Source organism: Ammodytes marinus (genome assembly GCF_949987685.1).
Source record: "Ammodytes marinus genome assembly, chromosome: 7".
NCBI classification, from domain to species: Eukaryota; Metazoa; Chordata; class Actinopteri; order Uranoscopiformes; family Ammodytidae; genus Ammodytes; species Ammodytes marinus.
In genome coordinates, this window is record NC_137211.1 from 4,478,805 (window position 1) to 4,498,983 (window position 20,179).

Below are 20,179 nucleotides of genomic sequence, written 5' to 3' on the forward strand. Positions count from 1 at the left end.
TGAAGGAAATGTAGGAATAGCACAGTGTAGGAATACCTAGTGAGAACATTTTGACTTGACGTAAAAGGAAAAAATATTAAAAGAAAAATATGCATGTCTCTGCATGTCATTCCCCTCTCTACCCTATGTCTCTGTCTCTCCAAACTGTCAATAAAGCATGGAAAATGCCAAAAACAAAATATATATATACAGCTCTGTAAAAAATTAAGAGACCAGTCTGGATTTTTCTTAAATCTTCATCTCTACATTACTTATTGAAAATGCTCTTAATGACAATATTCTTATTGTGAATTTGGTAGAAATGTTGTCAGTAGTTTATAGTATAAAACCACAATGTTCATTCTACTCAAACATATGCCTATAAATAGTAAAACGAGAGACACTGAATATTTGGAGTGGTCTCTTCATTTTTTCCAGAGCTGTATAAATACTTTGAATATTAAAAATTAGAGTACCCATCATTGCAAACATACCTCCTTGATTACTGCAGTATATGTTGTTGAGTACCGTGTTTATCTGTTTCTATGATTACACGGCACAAAAGGAATTTAATATATTTGAGCGTTTTGAGGTGATAACACATTAAGAACAAGTTGCATTTTTATAGCTTTAGCTTCTCAAAGCCATACCACATTTTATTAATTTACTTCTCACCCCATCTGTGGAATTCCTTTCTCATAAATTCATGTTATCTGGTTCCATTCTGGCCCGGAGAGACGCTCATAAAGATTTTAAAACATAAACTAAAAGTGTGATATTTCTCTGCTGCTCTTACCTGCAAAGTGCTGAGAGTGAACTGAGTCGGCCAGGTTTTCATCTGACGTGATTTTACCGATTCTGTCTGAACCCTGTAGAGGGGAGAAAGAAAAACAACTGCTGACTTTTTTCTTTTCAAAGAACGTTGAGCACAAGTCACACAGTTGAAGAACAGTTTAAGATGATATATGGTTCAAATGTAGACGGAAGAATGTACGTGTTGCACAGATTATTGTTACGTTTAGATGTGGTATGAACAATACAATAGCGACTACCCAGTACCCACTACTGCCCAGAGGTTTTTGCTAAGCCCCTGCCTAAAATTTACTGTAAGTTAGTCTTGCTTTCACCTCCTTGTCTATCATATTTATCACTGTTCAAGTCAAAAGTCAGTTTTTTATTGTCAGTTCTGATATATGCAAGACACATCAGAATCAAAATAGCGTTTATCACTGGCCCACGGTACAATAGGAACGAAAAAGAAAGAAAACAAAAATATATATAGAGTAGAATAAGATAAACATAACCCAAACAATATTTACATTAGATACATTCTGAATACTAAGTAGTGTTGTTGTAAAGCTAGTCGATCTGTGTCTGACTCTAAAACAGAGAGATAACAGTCCGTACCTTCTCCATATCGTCTCTGCTGGTGTTGTGACTGATGATGTCACTCTGATGACTGAACGTCGGTTTGGAGGATTTGCAGTCGAAGGAGAGGCGGCGCTGTGGAACGCTGTAGATCTCCTTCCCGTCCACTCTGCAAGGACCAAGACACAACGACAGGCACAGTTAATAGGTGAGACACGGCAGGCAAACATATTGTTTTTTTCAAGCACAGGTCAATTTTGAGATTTTAGTCTATTTTGCTTCCATAACATGTCTTCTTAAACCTGCAGTGTGTAGAATTTTGGGTTTTATTTCCTAGCAGATTTTGTAGAAAGTAATTATAATATCCATAAGTACATTTAATTTAGTGCATAATAGCTGAACACATTTTTTTGAATTATTATTTTTTTCCCTTAGAAAGGGTCATATGTCCATATTTCCGGCCTAGTGCCGCCATCTTGAAAGTAAATATTCTGAGGCAAAAATCTAAACTTCTAAAGCGCTTACATTAACTAAACTTTACATAATCATTCTTAGCAGTTTATTCTGAAGGTCATTACAGAAGGATTTATTCATATGTTGTTATTTGTCTGATTTATGATACATTCTTTCAAAAATGCATTTTTAAGAAAAGTATTTATTTTTGTTTATAAAATGAAAAAAGGAAGGCTGCATCCAAAACCTCTTCTGTAAAAACTTTGGACACTAATGTGTTGTGAAAATGAAATTAAGATTTTAATTCTGGTTTTATCCATCATCGGGATGTTTAGTTTTTTAAAGAGATACAAATACACATAATCAGTTAGATATTGACACACTTTCATATTTTTTCAAACATTTCAGAATTTTGTTTTAATACATTTAATTTTTTTTTATTTAAACCTGCAGTGTGTAGAATTTTGGGTTTTATTTCCTAGCAGATTTTGTAGAAAGCAATTATAATATCCATAAGTACATTTAATTTAGTGCATAGTAGCTGAACAAAATGTTTTGAATTATTATTTTTTCCCTTAAAAAGGGTCTCATATATGTCCATATTTCTGCATATTTTGGACCAAAGCCTAGTGCCGCCATCTTGAAAGTGTCATAGTTGGAATGTCATCAGGTGCATTGTTTAAAATTTTGAATTGTTCTTGTCCTTGAAGGCCACTGTAGCTTCTGTTATTATTCGAAAGGGGTGGGGTTACCCAGGGAGCATTGCATTCTAGAACTTTCTTGATGATGTCATATTACACACTGCACCTTTAAATGCAACTAATCAACTGGCAAAGTGCTGACCTGTTGAGCAGCTGTTGCATGAAGTTGTTGTCAGAGCGTCCTCCTCTGTACATGACGGCCAGCTGGCCCTGGGACGGGTCCATCACCACCTGGGTTAATAAAGTTCAGTTTAGTTTTTACTTCACATACAAACAATATAAAACTATGTTGTGATGAAACCTTAAGTACATGTGTGGGTGTGGTAGAAAAACCACTACAGGCTTGTATGAAAACCACACCCAAAAAGTATTAACATACAAAAAAATAAAAATAAAAAATGCTTTCATTAATATATAATATAATATAAAATAAAGTGTATATATTTAAAAAAAAAAAAAAAAAAAAAATATATATATATATATATATAAATAAAAAGTAAAGTAAAGTAAATAATAAATAAATAAAAATATAATATTAAATAAATAATAAAAATAAAATGAAGCCATCCCACCTCACAGGAGTGTCCTCTCCCGGAGCGCTCCACATACGCTCTCTCCTCCTCCAGAGCGCGGCGCAGACCTTCAGCTTTCTCCATCAGAGTCGAGATGTTCAGACCCTCCACGCCTTCTTTACACCGGCTGGGAGGAGCGGGAGGAAAAAATATATTTAAAAAAAGAAATTCTGACTGGTTGATTTAGATTTCAAAAAGATTTGATAGTTTTTCACATTGTTAAATACTCTTTAACAAGTGATGGTAAATGCGGGGTCCACAGTTTTCTTGTTGATAAAACATATGGTACAATTCTAAGAACTATTTGAATAGTGAATAGAGTTGGGCCTTATCTAATCTCTATATCATGACACAATCTAATTGTTTACGGTTTAAAATGGCTGTATCAGAGGTATTTGATCAGTTTCCGTTTTATTTAATTTTTTTCTTCTTTTTTTAAAAATGTGTCTTCAGTAAGTACTCATACTGCTACTTTTTATGGATGGGGTATATGACTTTTATTTCTCCTATTTTATATATATCGTAAACCACTTTGTGCTTCCTTTTTGTGTAATGAAAAGTGCTATATAAATAAAGTTTGTTTTAACTATCGCACACCCCCCTTACCTGCCGGCCATTTTGACCGAGTCCCTGCCCACAGACGGTATGTTAATCTTCCACTCTTTCTTCTCGTCCTTGGCCTTGGTCCCGTCTGCCTTGCGGCTGAGCGCGGGCAGTTTGCTCTTCTTCAGGCCGAACCACGAGGCGATGCCGTTTGAGGCTTTCTGTTTCACCTCCCTGTCCGGAGGAGCTCGGTCCTGCTCCGCCAGCTTCAGCATGTTCTCCTCTATGCCTTTCATCACCTGTTGGGACGGACGGACATTTTGATTTATATTTATTTAAAGCTACAGTGTGTAACTTTTTCCATATGAATTAATGAATCGAACAGTCTCCATGGCAACAGTCATTGTTTTTATTTAAACTTTTTTTGTGCTATTAGACATTTTTGGAATTTCATCCCAGATTGGCCAGATGTTTTATAACATTCCCTAACTAGACCTTCAATAAACCAATTGCTATAACAATCAAAAAACAAGAAGCGCGTAGAAGCAATCTATATGGCATAAAGGCTGTAGCTAAGCACCAACGAAGAAGACCAACCTTTTGTTCGATGGCAGACTGCGGACTTGGGACCGGTGGGACGGGCTTCTCTCCCTCTGCGTTGGCTGGAGGCCTCGGTGGAGGAGGGGGCAAACTGTCCCCAAATATCGGGTTCTTTTTCCCTTTCCCGCTAATCTTGGTTCTCTCCTCTGATTTGGACGAATACCGCGGGGCGTCCGCTGCTGCTGCTGTGGTGGCCTTCCCCCCTCTATGGTGCACTGACGGCGGGCCCTGGCACTGCGGCTTGGAGGGCGACTTTGGGGGTATTTTATTGGGACTATTGCTACTGTGAGGGCTTTGCTTGAGGTTATAGCCCAGATTCAACGACCCGGGACATCTGATGTTGTTGCGTAGCACTTGTGGACCGTCTGCGTTAGGCGACGGTAGGCCTATTTTACTTTTTGGGCTTTCCGTCTTACCCACAGTTAATTCTTGTTTCACCACATTGGATTGAGATTTTACCGCTTGTTCGTACAGCTGGGACTGCCCCGGGTATTTCAAACCACCGCTACTAATAACTTTCGTTTTACCGTCCAAAGAGTCTGTGTATTTCGAATGTCTTTGATCTTCAATGGGCCTTTCCGCTGTCGCCATTTTGCTTTTCCCGTCTTCGAAGGCGCCCTCGTTTACATTATCGACCTGTCTTAAACCCACTTGTAAGTCCTCGGAGCTCCTGAGCTTGCCTAACGCGGCCAACCTGTCTTTAAAAGCGTGATGACTGGAATCGGCTTGGGGTCTCGCTGCCGAAGAGCTAGCTGCTGCTACTATTACGGGCCTTTTAGGGATTGAAGATAATTCGCTCCGTCTAACTGGCGGTGGTGGCGGTTGGTGTTGGTGTTGTTGTTGCTGAGTGACCTCGGAACTCTCAATTTCAATTTGTTGTTTATCTCTAGTTTGTGAGTAGTTAGCCCTTCCAGGAGTTTTACCAAGAGGTAAGCTGTGATGGTTAACCCACACCGGACTGTCTGAATCCTCCTCATCATCTGAGGTGGATTCTGACGTCGAAGAAGACGACTCTTTTCTTTGTGGGACAGTTTGAGGGTTTAGGACACTTTCCGGCAGCGATTTCACTAGCTTCCTCTCGCCGCCATTGTTGTTAGCCTTCGACTGAATCGGAAGCGTGGTTCTTTTCTCATGTCCATGGGGCCTATGATCGTCCTCTCTAGACCTCTCCATAGATATGTTACAGACGTTTTCGTAATGGGGGACTTTTTGAGATATTTTGGGCGACGAGGACAAGGATGGAGCTGCCGCCATTTTGGAGCTAACAATAGCGTTAGCTCGCGGCGCGGAGTTGATGCTGTAGCTTATTTCTTTCACGGGCGGCAAACAAGCGACGATGTCTTCGGAGGGTTGAGGTGGGGAGGTCGGGGCGGAGTGTGTTGCCGGGTAAGATTCGGATCTAGCTGGAGGGGGAGGGGGCTGCCTGCAACGCTCCGTGGTGGTAGCTCTTCGCGTGGGAACGGGCGAATGGTACACCTCGTAGTTATTGGTGCGACACGGGATCCTGGAGCTACGTGTGAGCTGCGGGCTAAGACGTACGGGGGCGGTAGCAGCAGACGTCCCGGCCTGAGATTGAGAAATTTGAGAGATTTGAGACACTTGAGATGGCGACTGAGTTTTATCCCCGATTGAGGGAATTTTTAGGAATTTGAGCAGTTTGGACGGGGAGTTGATCGCGGCCTGTTTGACGTCGCTGAGACAGGACGGACTCGGGCTGAGGGAGGCGCCCGCTCTAACGGAAGAGACCTCATTGGGATCCTGGATGTCTTTCTCTGGGACGGATGAGTTGTTGTCATTCGATATGGTGTCGCTGTTGTTGATGCCATTGTGAACGCTGTCGATTTGAGCCCTCTGGTCCTCTTCCTCCTCCACGGGACAGAAGCCAGTGAGCTCATCAGAGGCACTAGCATTCGGGCAGATTTCAATGCTATCCTGCTCCGGGTCATCCTGCTCGAAATGATCGGATATTTCTTTGATTTTTGAGTGTGCGACTTGGGCGGTTGTGTTTGCAAGTTGCTGGTGGGCTTCATTCTTGTTGCATTGTTTGGACGGTTGAACAACAACATTCTCCCCCTTTCTGCTCTTACTGTGACATTCGCTTATAGCAGCAGCTGTTGGGACTACATGGCTCTTGGTGGCGGCCTTTAAAGGACTACAAACTTGGCTGCACGGTTTGGGCGGACTCCCCGGGCTTCTCTTGCAGTGTAGACAGCAGACATTCCCTCCTTCACACTTCTTCACAGCCCCGTCTCCATTGACAACGTGCTGCTGCTGTGTGTGTGTGTCAGAGTCCGAGCACGGGCAGTGGAAGTGTGTGTGTGTGTGAGTTTTGCACTGCGGTTCGGCCGTAGCCAAAACAGCCTCCGTGGACATTAGCACCTGGCTGTAGCTGTCGCAGAAAGACATGCTGGCAGTGGACGGGTGGAACTTGAGCGGGTCGGTCTCCTCCATCTTGCGGAGGACCTCCAGGATGTGTGCTTTCTTCTTGAAGAAGGGGGACAGGGCTTCCATAGAGGCAGCGGGGCCACGCGGGCCCGGGGACGCGTGCTGTGTGCGGTAGCCATTTCCCTTTAGACACAGAAGGAGAGAGAGATTTGGATTTTTTAATAATTTGCCCCCCTTTTTTTTTACTTCCAAAAAATGTACATTATTTATAAGAAAAGAAGAAAATGTGAATACAAGTTGGACATAGATAAAGCATCCAATTATATCGAAGAACAAAGGCAGAAAGAGAGAGTGAGAGAGAGAGAGACAGAGGGAGGGAGAGAGAGGGAGACAGAGAGGGAGAGAGAGAGACAGAGGGAGAGAGAGAGTGAGAGAGAGAGACAGAGAGAGAGAGAGGGTGAGAGAGAGACAGAGGGAGGGAGAGAGAGGGAGACAGAGAGGGAGAGAGACAGAGTGAGAGAGACAGAGAGAGGGAGAGAGAGAGAGTCACACAGAGAGAGGGAGAGAGAGAGACAGAGAGATCACTATCAGCAAAACAATTGACTGCAAAGGCCAAACAATCCAGCTCACGAGGACATTTGGAGTGCGTGCGTACAGGAAATGAGATTGGCCTTTTAAAGGACAATAGATGTAAATAGAGCAAATGTCACACACAGGTGGGGATCAGGGGACTCTTTCGAGGCTGATATAATCCTAGTACTTCACTCTAAGATATGCCTGGATTATTTTAGTTTCTCTCAATCGAAACATGTTAACAAGAGCAAAACCCGTTCTCTACATATTCGTCTCGCCAAAAAAAAACTACTCCTTCACTCGGGAAGAAATGCCCAATATTGCATTTTTCGCAAGACCGACATACTAAATGGAAATTGTGTGTTAATTTGACATCAGAGCGCATCGTTAGTAGATCAACTTGCACGTTATTTATTTGCAGGTGAAATCAAGCTTGCACACATTTCTACACACTTAAACCTTCAGTAAATCACTTCATCAGACCCCTTAAAAGGTGCAGTGTGTAATATGACATCATCAAGTTGTACAATTCTAGATCGCAAAGTTTCGAATTCTAAAAAAAATTTCAGCTATTATACACTAAATTAAACGTACTTATGGTTATTATAATTATTTTTCTACCAAGTCTGCAATTAAAAAAATCCCAAAATGCTACACACTGCAGGTTTAAAAGGTCTGTAATAATCACCTTTGCTTGTGCTTCTGTCTGTGCGGGCTCCACCAGTTTGGCAGAGTCATTGTGCGGTGGTGTATTGTAGTCTGGGAGCGGCCCCGCCTGCACCTGAAACAAGAGAGAGTCAACAGGCTATTATGATGACACTGTATACACCACAGTCTATTGTGTACACAGACAGCTAGCCGCGACAGTGTGTGTGTGTGTGTGTGTGAGTGTGAGTGTGTGTGTGTGAGTGAGTGAGTGAGTGAGTGAGTGAGTGAGTGAGTGAGTGAGTGAGTGAGTGAGTGAGTGAGTGAGTGAGTGAGTGAGTGAGTGAGCGAGTGAGTGAGTGAGCGAGTGTGTGTGAAGAATGTCAACGGTAGAAGAAATATTGAGGTCTGTTGTAAACTTTGCATTGAGCCAAAAAAACGCTTCGATGCGAAAACAAAACATTTTTAAAGTATTTTTATTTTTTATTTGTGTGTGTGTAGTTACCTGTTAGTGTGCAGTGTGTGTGTGTGTGTGTGTGTCTGTGAGTGTGTGTGTGTGTGTGTGTGTGTGTGTAGTTACCTGGTAGTGTGCGGTGTGTGTGTGTGTGTGTGTGTGTGTGTGTAGTTACCTGGTAGTGTGTAGTGGGATGGTTGGGCAGTTTCTGCTGGAATAGTTCACACAGCGCTCTGTTCTGTCTCTCCAGATCAAACACCAACATCTTCAGCTTGATGCATTCCTCTCTCAGGTCCTGTTCAGAGACACAGACAGTATAAGACACATGATCATACTAACAGTTTAGTTTAGTTTATTAAGATCCCCATTAGCTTCTGTCTGTCTAAAACAGTCGCTTTTCTTCCTGGGGCATACTCACAGAACATCATTATATATCTTCAGTAGTTAATAACAGAAAAAAAAGGAATTAATCTAAGCCACAAAAATATTGATAGATTGCTCAAAATGAATTTCCAAAGTCCATTTCCAATCTTAAAGATCATTCAAAATATATGCAATATGTAGTGTTCTGCACAGTGAAAATAACCCAAATGTAGCTTCATCTTACCTTCTGGTTGAGCAGAGCTTGGACCACGTGGTTGGCCACCTAATGACACAAGAGGAGATTTTACTTTAGGAAATAACATACTGTACTCTACATTCTTCAGAGCTCAGCCATTGTAGAAAACATAACTATTTTAAACTAATTTATTTTCTGAACTCACCTCATCCAGGCATCGCTCATACGCTTCTCTCTGACTCTCGTTCGCCAACACCAGGGCAGAGTTTTCAGCCTGAAAAAAAATTATTATCAATAATTGAATGTGGATAAGGGGTATTAGTCAATAAGTATATACTATATCTTACAAGTCCTTTTCAGAAATGTTAAATTGGTTAAACATTTAGTTGGTTTAATTACTTTGTTTGGAATTATTTAATCACAAAAGAAATTATAATAATGAAATGATGTTTTATTTCTTTTAATCTATAAAATGTATAAATTGTCCAGCCGATATGGACTTACAACAGGGTTCCTACAGCTTATTACAAGTTAGAAGGGATGGCAGGGACAGAGAGTGACCAGATTTTGATTATGTGACTCGAATATCTATGTTAGCAACAAACAAAAAGTGATGCTGTACATAACAAAACAGTGTGAGACATGACAAAAACCCCATTGTGTTTAAATTCATTCTTAACTTGTGTGTTTTGTATGTTAACTGACCTCCAGTTCTCTCAGTCGATCCACCAGCTCGCTGCTGTTGTCCTCCAGGAAGCTCTCCACGTCTCCCTCCTCTCCCTCGTCTGACCCAAAGTCCTCCTCACACACTCGCTCCGTCTCGTCAGACATCGTTCTCATCTGAAACACACACACACACACACACACACACACACACACACACACACACACACACACACACACACACACTGCAGTGGTCAGCCTAGGCTCTGTAAACTGGTGTGTAAACCAAGGCAAAGCACGCACGAACGCAAACACACACACACCTCTGCCATCGGTGTATGAGTGTGTCTATGAACGGATGAATGTGGTAAGAAATGTAAAGCGCTTTGGGGATGAAAAAAAAAAACGGTCAAGTCAAGTCCATTTACCATAAACCATTTACACACACTGCAGCTGTTGGCCTAGGCTCTGTAAACTGGTGTGTAAACAGAGGCCACACTGCAGCTGTTGGCCTAGGCTCTGTAAACTGGTGTGTAAACAGAGGCCACACTGCAGCAGTCAGCGGCACAATCACTGCAGCAATAAAATATATTTTTATTCAGCCTCTGCAAATGACGCATGGCAATAAAAATCAGATGCTCCGGTGGTAAATAACATTTGTGTGTGTGTGTGTGTGTGTGTGTGTGTGTGTGTGTGTGTGTGTGTGTGTGTGTGTGTGTGAATACACGCAGCAACAATAAATAAATGTCAATAAAACTCAGACGCTGTGGTGGTAAATAACATTATGCGGATGTCCATTACAGCAGTGAGAACAGTTTACCGTTTTGTAATTGTAGCGACTGCTCTCCAATAAAGGCCGCTAAGAGGCTTAATGGGCTCCAGGCAGTTACGCGTCCAAACAAATCTCCAACTCCGGTGATGAGTATAGTTTAAAGAGTTTAATAAATGAAAGGCAGAATTACAACGGATGAATGAGAACATGTAGATGGTGTTGAAAATAAACAAATAAAATATATACTGCTGTAATTGAAGGTTATTTGACGTTGTTGACGATAAGTTGACGGTAAACAGAAAATAAAACAGGTGCGCCACTAACCCCCTTTGTATCCTAACCCTCGCCCGCCACAAGTGCCCCGGTATATAAACCACACCCACACCCACATGTGTCAATCAAAACGGAAGTGTATAACTTTTCAAAATAAACAATTTTGGCCCCTACAATTCCGGCCCCTAATTATTATGTTTCAAATTCAAATAATAATTACACATTTGACATGACAATCAACACAGTAAATATATTTTCTTGATCTTCTTTCTTCATTATTTGTAATCCAAAGAAAGAGTGATTAGTCAAAGTCATGTCTCCAGGAACAAAGTCAAGAGGTCAAAAGTTTGTTTGGGTCAGTCAATGATCCTCTGCCTCCAGTAGTAGGCAGACTTTGTTGATGGGCCTGGTCAGAAATCCGGTCTTGGACTTGATCCGAAGCTGACGTACAAGTCCCTTTTTGTCCATCATGGTCTCCACAATCCTTCCAGTCAACCAGGAGTTGCGAGGTGCTGAATCATCCACAATGACGACGATGTCTCCTGGGGTGAAGTTGCGTCTTATGTTGGACCATTTCTGTCGTTCTTTTTTTTCTTCTTCTTCTTCTTTTTTCTCTTTCTCTCTTCTCTTTCTTTCTCTTTTCTTCTCTTTTCTCTTTCTTTTCTCCATCAGGGTTCTGAGGCCACTCTTCCTGAGGACCAAGAAGAAACGGAGGTCCGTACACCCACATTTCCTTCTTTAGGAAAGCTTTAAGTTTCACACCTCTGGAAGCCATGTCTGCGGGATTGTCATTTGTGTTGACATACCTCCACTGATGTTCATCTGAGGCTTTGGCAATTTCAGTCACTCTGTTAGCCACGAATGTTCGAAATCGTGTGGTCCTGTTCTTTATGTACTTGAGCACAGAGGTGCTATCAGTCCAAAATGTAGAGTCTGCTAGTTCCATTTGCAGCTCTTTCCTCAATATTGTGTCCATTCTGCCTGCCATGGTAGCAGCAGTCAACTCCATGCGAGGGATAGTGACTGGCTTCAAAGGAGCCACTCTGGCCTTTCCCATCACAAATGCACAATGTGTTTGGCCATGGTTGTCATGCAGTAACAAATAACTCACAGTTCCATAACCATCCTGACATGCATCAGCAAAATGGTGTAGCTGAGCAGATGTTACCGTTCCGAAGTTTGTAGGTTTGAAGCATCTATTGACTTTAAAGTCTTCCAAGTTATGGAGTTCCTGAATCCAGCTCATCCATTCCTGCACAAAAGAGTCTGGTATCACATCATCCCAACCAGTCTTTTCCCGACACAATTCCTGTAGGATCCTTTTTGCAGTCAGGACTACTGGTGCCAACATTCCAAGGGGATCATATACAGAGCTGACAGTCGACAAAATCCCTCGTCTTGTCAGTGGTCTGTTTTTGAGGATGATTTTGAACTTGAAGACGTCAGACTGAACACACCATTGTACACCTAACATCCTCTCCACAGGTAATTTGTCATGGTCCAAATCCAGATCCTTCATTTCTTTTGCTCTTTCCGTTTCAGGTATGGCAGCCAATACATGACGACTATTGCTTATCCACTTGGTGAGTACAAAGCCTCCCTTGGAGCAAATGGCTCTTAACTCGTGATAAAGAGCTATTGCGTCCTCTTCTGAAGCTGCTGAAGCGAGGCAGTCATCCACATAAAAGTTGTTCAAGATGGTGTTGATAGTTTGTGGGCTGAACTGGCCAGTGTTGTCTTCAGCACATTTCCTCAGGGCAAAATTTGCACAACTTGGAGATGATGTTGCTCCAAATAAATGCACCGTCATTCTGTATTCCACCATGTTCTGACTGTAATCTCCATCAGGCCACCAGACGAACCGTAGCAGGTCCCGATCTTCCTTTGGTACTTGCACTTGGAGGAACATCGCTTCGATATCCGCAGCAATGACAACAGGTTCTTTACGGAATCTAGCTATGACTCCAATCAAGGTGCTGGTGAGGTCTGGCCCCTGTAAGAGCTGAGAGTTCAGTGAAACTCCCCGATATGTAGCTCCACAGTCGAAGACTACTCGAAGTTTTTTCTTTTGTGGATGCAAAACTCCATGGTGTGGTAGATACCATTTTCTGCCATCACTACGTTCCAAGATCCCTTCTGGTACTTTCTCTGCATAACCCTTGGATATCATGTCAGACATGAAGTTGGTATACTCCAAGTGATAGCATGGATCTCTCTGGAAACGCCTTTTTAAGTTTAGTGTCCTCTGTTCAGCGCAGTTCTTATTGTCAGGCAAGCAGATTTTCCTGTCCTTCAATGGTAAGCCAAAGCAGTAATGTCCATTTACCAGCTTTGCAGATGTTGAAACCAACTCCAAGAACTGCTGATCTTCTTTTGAAGGTTCTTGGTCATCTTTGACACACTCAGGAAAGTCAATCTTGTACTGCTGCTCCCACTGCTCATCAAGTGTAACAACTGATATCCTGTTAACACTGATGTCTGACTGCTCCTGAGCATAATCATATTTTCCTCCCAGAGGTCCATTAACTGTCCAGCCGAGCAATGTTTTAACGGCATACGGTCCATCTCCCACACTTCTGATGACTTGAAGTGGTTCAAGAGCCTTTGGTACATCAGAGCCAATCAGCAACTCAATCTCACAGTCCAGTTCAGGTAAGTGAATATTCTTCAAATGAGGCCACTGATTGATGTCATTTGGATGTGGGATGTTTCCTTTGTGCACAGGCATAGTCTTCTGTGTGTACACACATGGGAGATCACAGAACTCAGTGCCATTCAGTCCTGTTACCTCTAGGCCTGAAACAATGCTGGTTTCCACGACCTTCCTTTGACCCATTGTTCTCAGAAGAATATTTGATTTTCTTCCCTGGAGATTGAGCTTAGTCATTAGCCCCAATGTGCAAAATGACGCAGTGCTTCCCGGGTCAAGAAATGCATATGTATGCACTGTTGTGTTCCCCTTCTTTGCCTTTACTTTCACAGGCACTATTGAGAGTTTGCAGTTGTCTTCACCGGCCCCAGTAAGACCACTTGTCTGTACCGAGGCTATGGCTCCGATGTCGGCTTCTTCTTTTGTTGGAGATTGATGTTTGTCCATTTCGTTCCTTCTTTGGTGGATATGCAGCATCCGAGGATGCTTCAAATTGCATATGTTGCAGCTGAGTCGCTTCCTGCAGTCCTTACTCATGTGTCCCTTCTGCAGACAACCAAAGCAGGCTCCATTTTCTTTTAAGAAAGTGATTTTCTCATGATGTGCTTTCTTTTCCAATAGGAAACACACCTCCAAAGCATGTCCACCTCCACAGAACATACACCTTTTTACAGCCGGCCAACTCTCCATTTTCCTAGGTCCATTTCCATGTTTCTCATGTGCAACTGTCACAGTGGTTGCAAATGTACTTCCTTTGATTCTTGGATGCTGTGGTTTTGACATAAAACTCCTTCCATCCTTGCTTGGTGTTGGAGTGTCTCTGATGTCTCCAAACACTGGATCAGTTGCAATCCTCACTTGTTTTTCCAGGTAATTAACCAGATCCCTGAAGGTAGCTCTTTGTTTGTACCTTTCCTGAAAATCACATGCCACAGATCTCCATTTATCCCTCAGTCGATATGGCAGCTTCTTTATGATAATTAGCAGATTAGCAGACATGTTGAGCTCCTGCATGTTGTTGACATCTTCCATGGCATTGCAACATCCTCTTAGAAACAGAGTGTATGCTTGTAATGTTTTTGTGTCATCTGGTTTTATTGACGACCATGAAAGAGCCTTCTCCATGTAGGCTGTAGCGATTTTATGCTCGTTGCCAAAGTGCTCCTGCAGTAAGGACTTTGCCTTCCTGAATCCTCTTTCTGCTGTCATATGAAGGCAGCTCCTCACCATTTCTCTAGGTTGTGCTTCTGTATACTGTTCGAGATAATAAAGACAATCTGTGGGGTTTGGGTTCTTGCTTTCAATATTGTGTTCAAAGGATTTTATGAATGTTTGAAATTGAAGTGGGTCACCATCAAAACGACGAATCTCTTTCTTGGGCATTAAAGAGAGACACTGTTGCTGGACCATTAATGCAGTGATGTCATTTTGCTTTTCCATGATATGAATCATATTACTCTGTTCACCATTGCTTGGAGCAGGCAATGTTGTAGGTACTGTAACATGTGCATCCATAGTCAATGTATTTGACTGTACTGTCACTGGCACTGTGGGGAGAGATTGGGTTTGCGTAATGTCTCCGTCAGCAGTGGCAATCATTTGTGTTCTATTTTCATGTTGTTTCTTCACCATATATGAGTTCATACCATCTGACGCTCTTGATCTGTGGCTACGCACACCAGATCTACTTGAGGCTCTGAGAATTTTCATTTTTGCCATTGTAGCAGCAAGGTTTCCATCCAGTTCCAGTTGCTCTTTTTTCCTCCTTAGCTGCTCTTCCTGTGCTTCTATGGCATGTTTATCTTTAAGCATTTGTTGTTGCACAATAAGAGCAGCCATTTCAGCCTCAGCCTTGATGCATGCAGATGAGGTGGTGGACAATCTTGAGCATGAAGAATGTGATTTGTGACTCCGGTTTGTAATATTTGACACACTGTCACTTGGATTTATTTCATCCTGCATGTCAGATATCGCTTTATTCTGTTGGGAAGGAATGGCAGGTTGAACATCAGAGTGTGGTATATTTCCCTTTAATTCAACAGGTGCCTCCTCTTCAGTTGGAATGGGAAAGATGACTGATTGTGCAGTTAACACATCTGTAGTCACATTTCTTGCTTGCTGACAGGGTCCTTCAATCTCAGAGAGCCATGTTTGGACATCATCAGTGAAGTCTGTGTTGTGTTTTATTATGCGTCCAAACCATTCATTTTGTGTTACCTTTTCCTCTTTGGGAAGTAAAACCATCACTGACTCATGTGTTGCATTTGCATTTTTATGCAGTTGTATGAGTTCATCCAGTTTGAATTGCACTTTCTTTGCATTTTCATCACATTTCATGAGCCCTTTCATTTCAAGTGAGAGCTCTTTCATTTTTGTCACATTAGATTGACGTTGCTTTTGAAGAGTTTCCATTTTGCAAGCCAGCGCTTTGGCTGTAAGCTTGACCGTTCTCTTCTCCGTATTTTCCATTTCATTTGCGTCACTCATTATGCGAACTTTCAATTTTCACAATTCACCAAAGCACAGAGCAACAGACACAATGCAATCCGCAATGACATTGATTCAGTCAATATGCGATTTCCACACAACAGCACAGCACAGCACAGCGGCGGCCTCAGCCCACCACGCGGTCAAATCAGCCCAAACATTTGCCGATCGCGACAACCAAGCACGCGCAACACAAGCCAAAACAAACAGTCCCCAATGGACAAAACGGCAGCCTTCCAAACTGTGTTCAACTTCAAACAAATACACAGAAGGATCAACAAACATACCGTTTCTGATGGCTGTGATGCACTGCTGTCACTCGCGCGTTACACCGCTGCTGCAGCTGTCAATTGTGTCTCTGATCCAAGGCGTCCGTGGAAAAGAGTCCAATGTTGCATAGTTCGTTCAGTCCAAAACATCGAGATCCAAGCGGTAAGAGCAACGTTGAATCCCGTCCATGCCGTGGTGTTTTTGGATTGAAGTTTTCTGTTTACTAATTGTAGCGACTGCTCTCCAATAAAGGCCGCTAAGAGGCTTAATGGGCTCCAGGCAGTTACGCGTCCAAACAAATCTCCAACTCCGGTGATGAGTATAGTTTAAAGAGTTTAATAAATGAAAGGCAGAATTACAACGGATGAATGAGAACATGTAGATGGTGTTGAAAATAAACAAATAAAATATATACTGCTGTAATTGAAGGTTATTTGACGTTGTTGACGATAAGTTGACGGTAAACAGAAAATAAAACAGGTGCGCCACTAACCCCCTTTGTATCCTAACCCTCGCCCGCCACAAGTGCCCCGGTATATAAACCACACCCACACCCACATGTGTCAATCAAAACGGAAGTGTATAACTTTTCAAAATAAACAATTTTGGCCCCTACAGTAATGCTTGATTAAACGACACAGTAAACACATCAGATCTGGATTTAAACAAGGGATAAAAACAGAATTGGAAAGCCGTTTTTTTTAAATAAAAGAAAATACTATGTACACTTCAGAATAGTGCTGAGAATGATTATTATTTATACTAGAAGAAGACATTGTATGGAAGCAAAATAGCCACAAATCTCAAGATTGACCATTGTATGAAAAAACTGTGTTCTACTTTAACACTTTAAATATCCCAGTAAATATAGTGTGAAAAAAATAAAAAAAATAAAATGTAAATATCTCTTTCTGTCCAATACCTCAAATATAGTACGTACTATACCTCAAATATAGTACGTACTATACAATCATACAAAACACAGAAAAACACAGAAAATCCTCTACATTATAGAAGCAGAGTTTCACATAGTTGCATCATGAATGACTTAATCTGTATTTAAAACGGTCAATGATATATTTTCTGTCTATTTATTTATTACTCGATCGTCTGACTGTATGTGAATCATCCTGCTGCAGTATAAGCCCCACCCGTCTGGTTCTCCCTGCAAACCAAATCAAGCGCCACCCAGTTCACTGCTCCCGAGGTCTGTCTCACATCAGCACCGACAGTAATATTATTACCACCATTGAACTCTGTTTATATGACAACCGAGACTTCCCGTGTCAACACTGCTCCAAAGCCTCATCGCTAACACGACAGACAGACAGACAGACAGACAGACGGACAGACAGACAGACAGACAGACAGACAGACAGACATACACGCACGCACACAGACACACGTCCACATACAGACTGAAGATGTCCTCGCTACATAGCCTGTTGTTGTTGACTTCTACATCACAATCATACCGGTGGTGGTAAACTACGATAGTAGCCACAGCTGCCCCGGGGCAGACTGACGGAAGCGTGGCTGCCATTCAGCGCCTACGGCCCCTCCAACCACCACCTCAAACATACAGCAGTCACACACATTCACATTCACACGAGGCAAGGTGGGTGAAGTGTCTTGCCCAAGGACACAACAACCATGGCACAGGTGGCCGGGCGGGAATCGAACTGCCAACCCTTGTATCATTGGCCGATCATACCACCTGAGCCACGGTCGCCCCGTAGGACATAGGGTAAGACTGTGTAGAAAAGATGATCCTCTGTTTGTCCATATTCCTCAGTATTAGCTTTAGCTTCAATGACTCCACGGTTACACACACTCGCCTCACGCTGAGCTTACAGGCTGCCGTAGTCTGTGAGCACGCCACACACCGCAGGACATATGGCCCAGGAGCCAGGTCTAGTAGGCATGGCTCCAGGTGTGTGTGTGTGTGTGTGTGTGTCAGTGTCTGTGCTTGCGTCTGTGTGTCCGTATGTATGTGTGTGCTAACGTAGGTGTGTATGTGTGTGAGTGTCTTTATATATCTCTGTGTTTGCAAAAGTAGGTGTGTTTGTGTCTCTGTGTGTGTCAGCGTGCCTGTCTGTCTGTGTGTGCGCTGACGTCTGTGTGTGTCTGTCCGCTTGCTCACAGTATGTGTGAGTCTGTCTATGTAAGTGTGTGTGTGTGCGTGCTATGTGTGTGTGTGTGTGTACGCGCTGCTCTGACCTAAGTGTGTCCCGCCATGATTCCTGATCCAGCCCTTCACGTCTTAAGGATCATTAGAGCGGATGAGGCCAACTGATTCTGTGGCTGACGGCCAATCAGGAGCTGGCACAGTCGTCGGGGACAACCAGGTCTACTTTAAGGACACACTCGTACTGCGAACCAATCATGATTGACAGCTAAGGTCTAGTGTGGTTTATCCTAGACCTACTAATAAACTAATCTAGTTGTTTGAGCAGTGTGGGTGTGGTTACTACACTTCCCTGGGCCTGGTTGGAAGAGGTGTGCTTGCATAAGGTACAGATGCTAATGTACAAGCACTAGTCCACACAAGTTAAGTTACTTTATTAGTCGATGGTTACATTTAAATTTGTCTTTTCGCATATCCTCTCTCAAGTTCCCACACTCCAGAGGGGGTCAGAGCACAGGGTCAGCCATAGTACAGCGCCCCAGGAGCAGTTTGGGGGTTAAGTGTCTTGCTCAAGGACACAATGGTAGAGATGGTGGGCACCGTAGATGTAATACCAGCCACCACTAGTTTTACTACTAACACTCCCTTCTGTCCGGTGCCGGGGATCGAACAAGCGACCTCATGGTTACTGGGAGGAACCAGAGACCTCATGGTTACTGGGAGGAGGAACCAGAGACCTCATGGTTACTGGGAGGAGGAACCAGAGACCTCATGGTTACTGGGAGGAGGAAACAGAGACCTCATGGTTACTGGGAGGAGGAAACAGAGACCTCATGGTTACTGGGAGGAACCAGAGACCTCATGGTTACTGGAAGGAGGAACCAGAGACCTCATGGTTACTGGGAGGAAGAACCAGAGACCTCATGGTTACTGGGAGGAGGAACCAGTGACCTCATGGTTACTGGGAGGAGGAACCAGTGACCTCATGGTTACTGGGAGGAACCAGAGACCTCATGGTTACTGGGAGGAGGAACCAGAGACCTCATGGTTACTGGGAGGAACCAGAGACCTCATGGTTACTGGGAGGAACCAGCAACCATTACTGATGTGGAAGTGGAATGTTTGGTGTGGAAGTGGAATGCCAGATGCAAATATTCACATCTTTTGTTGCCTTTGCTGTGTATGAAAAGTGCTGTATAAATAAAGTTTGATTGATGGATTAACAATCTCTGTATATCTGGAAGGAGCAGCAGTCAGGTGGTTTCATCACCACATTGTGACTTCTCACATAAACACGTCGTCACACGCTCCACTGTGAGTTTATAAATATTGATAGAAAGCTGCTTTAAAGATTAATGTCTTCGGGTGCTCCGGTGGCGTAGTGGATAGAGCGCGTACCATATTGGCTCCGGCCTTCGTTGCAGTGGTCACGGGTTCAAATCCGACCAGTGGACCTTTACTGCATGTCATCCCCCCCTCTCTCTGTGTCCCCATTTCAACTCTGTACTGTCTAATAAAAGCTTGAAAATGCCAAAAAAATACTTAAAAAAATATTAATATCTTCAGCAGGAATGACTGGACAGAGAGAAGGGGAGTTAGAAAGGGTTTTAAACAATGAAATCCATGCATATAAAATCACTAGGCAAGATTGTATAGATGTATCGTATCTAAGTGTATTTGGTATTTTCGCAGGTGTCCAACTCGAGATCAGCCAAACTCCCAGACTTGAATATTCCAACCCCCATGTTCCCCTGTTGGTTTGATCCATTGTCATTTTCTCTTTCCTGTTTGTATCCCCACTTACACGTTTATGTTTCTGAAATACATCTCTAACTTGGATTAACATCAAAACACAACAAAATAATCATCAGATTAAACAATGATGAAAATAATCTTATCAGAAAACATGCACCAAGGTTAAAACAACCTCACTGGTGGGAAATGTTTCGAAAGACATCAGAGAGAGAGAGCTTGAAAGCTTTGTGTAACTTGAGCTGTTTGTAAAGCGTTTACGGGAAGATTATTGAACACGGTCGGTATGTGTGTGTGTGTGTGTGTGTGTTTCTGTGTGTGTGTGTGTTTCTCTGTCTGTCTGTATGTGTGT

The 20,179-nt window shown here is 42.8% G+C and overlaps 1 protein-coding gene across 1 annotated transcript in view; it reads right to left on the minus strand.

The window, feature by feature from the left end:
• Window positions 1-20,179, minus strand: part of nckap5l (NCK-associated protein 5-like) — a 61,697-nt gene that overhangs the window by 6,577 nt on the left and 34,941 nt on the right. The window contains exons 3-13 of the mRNA XM_080031175.1: window positions 9,538-9,672; window positions 9,038-9,106; window positions 8,881-8,919; window positions 8,449-8,568; window positions 7,863-7,955; window positions 4,214-6,784; window positions 3,680-3,915; window positions 3,074-3,200; window positions 2,644-2,732; window positions 1,387-1,516; window positions 776-848 (exon numbers count right to left, since the gene is read on the minus strand). Of these exons, the coding sequence (XP_079887301.1) occupies window positions 776-848; window positions 1,387-1,516; window positions 2,644-2,732; window positions 3,074-3,200; window positions 3,680-3,915; window positions 4,214-6,784; window positions 7,863-7,955; window positions 8,449-8,568; window positions 8,881-8,919; window positions 9,038-9,106; window positions 9,538-9,672 (3,682 nt within the window). The remainder of the gene's footprint in view (window positions 1-775; window positions 849-1,386; window positions 1,517-2,643; window positions 2,733-3,073; window positions 3,201-3,679; window positions 3,916-4,213; window positions 6,785-7,862; window positions 7,956-8,448; window positions 8,569-8,880; window positions 8,920-9,037; window positions 9,107-9,537; window positions 9,673-20,179) is intronic.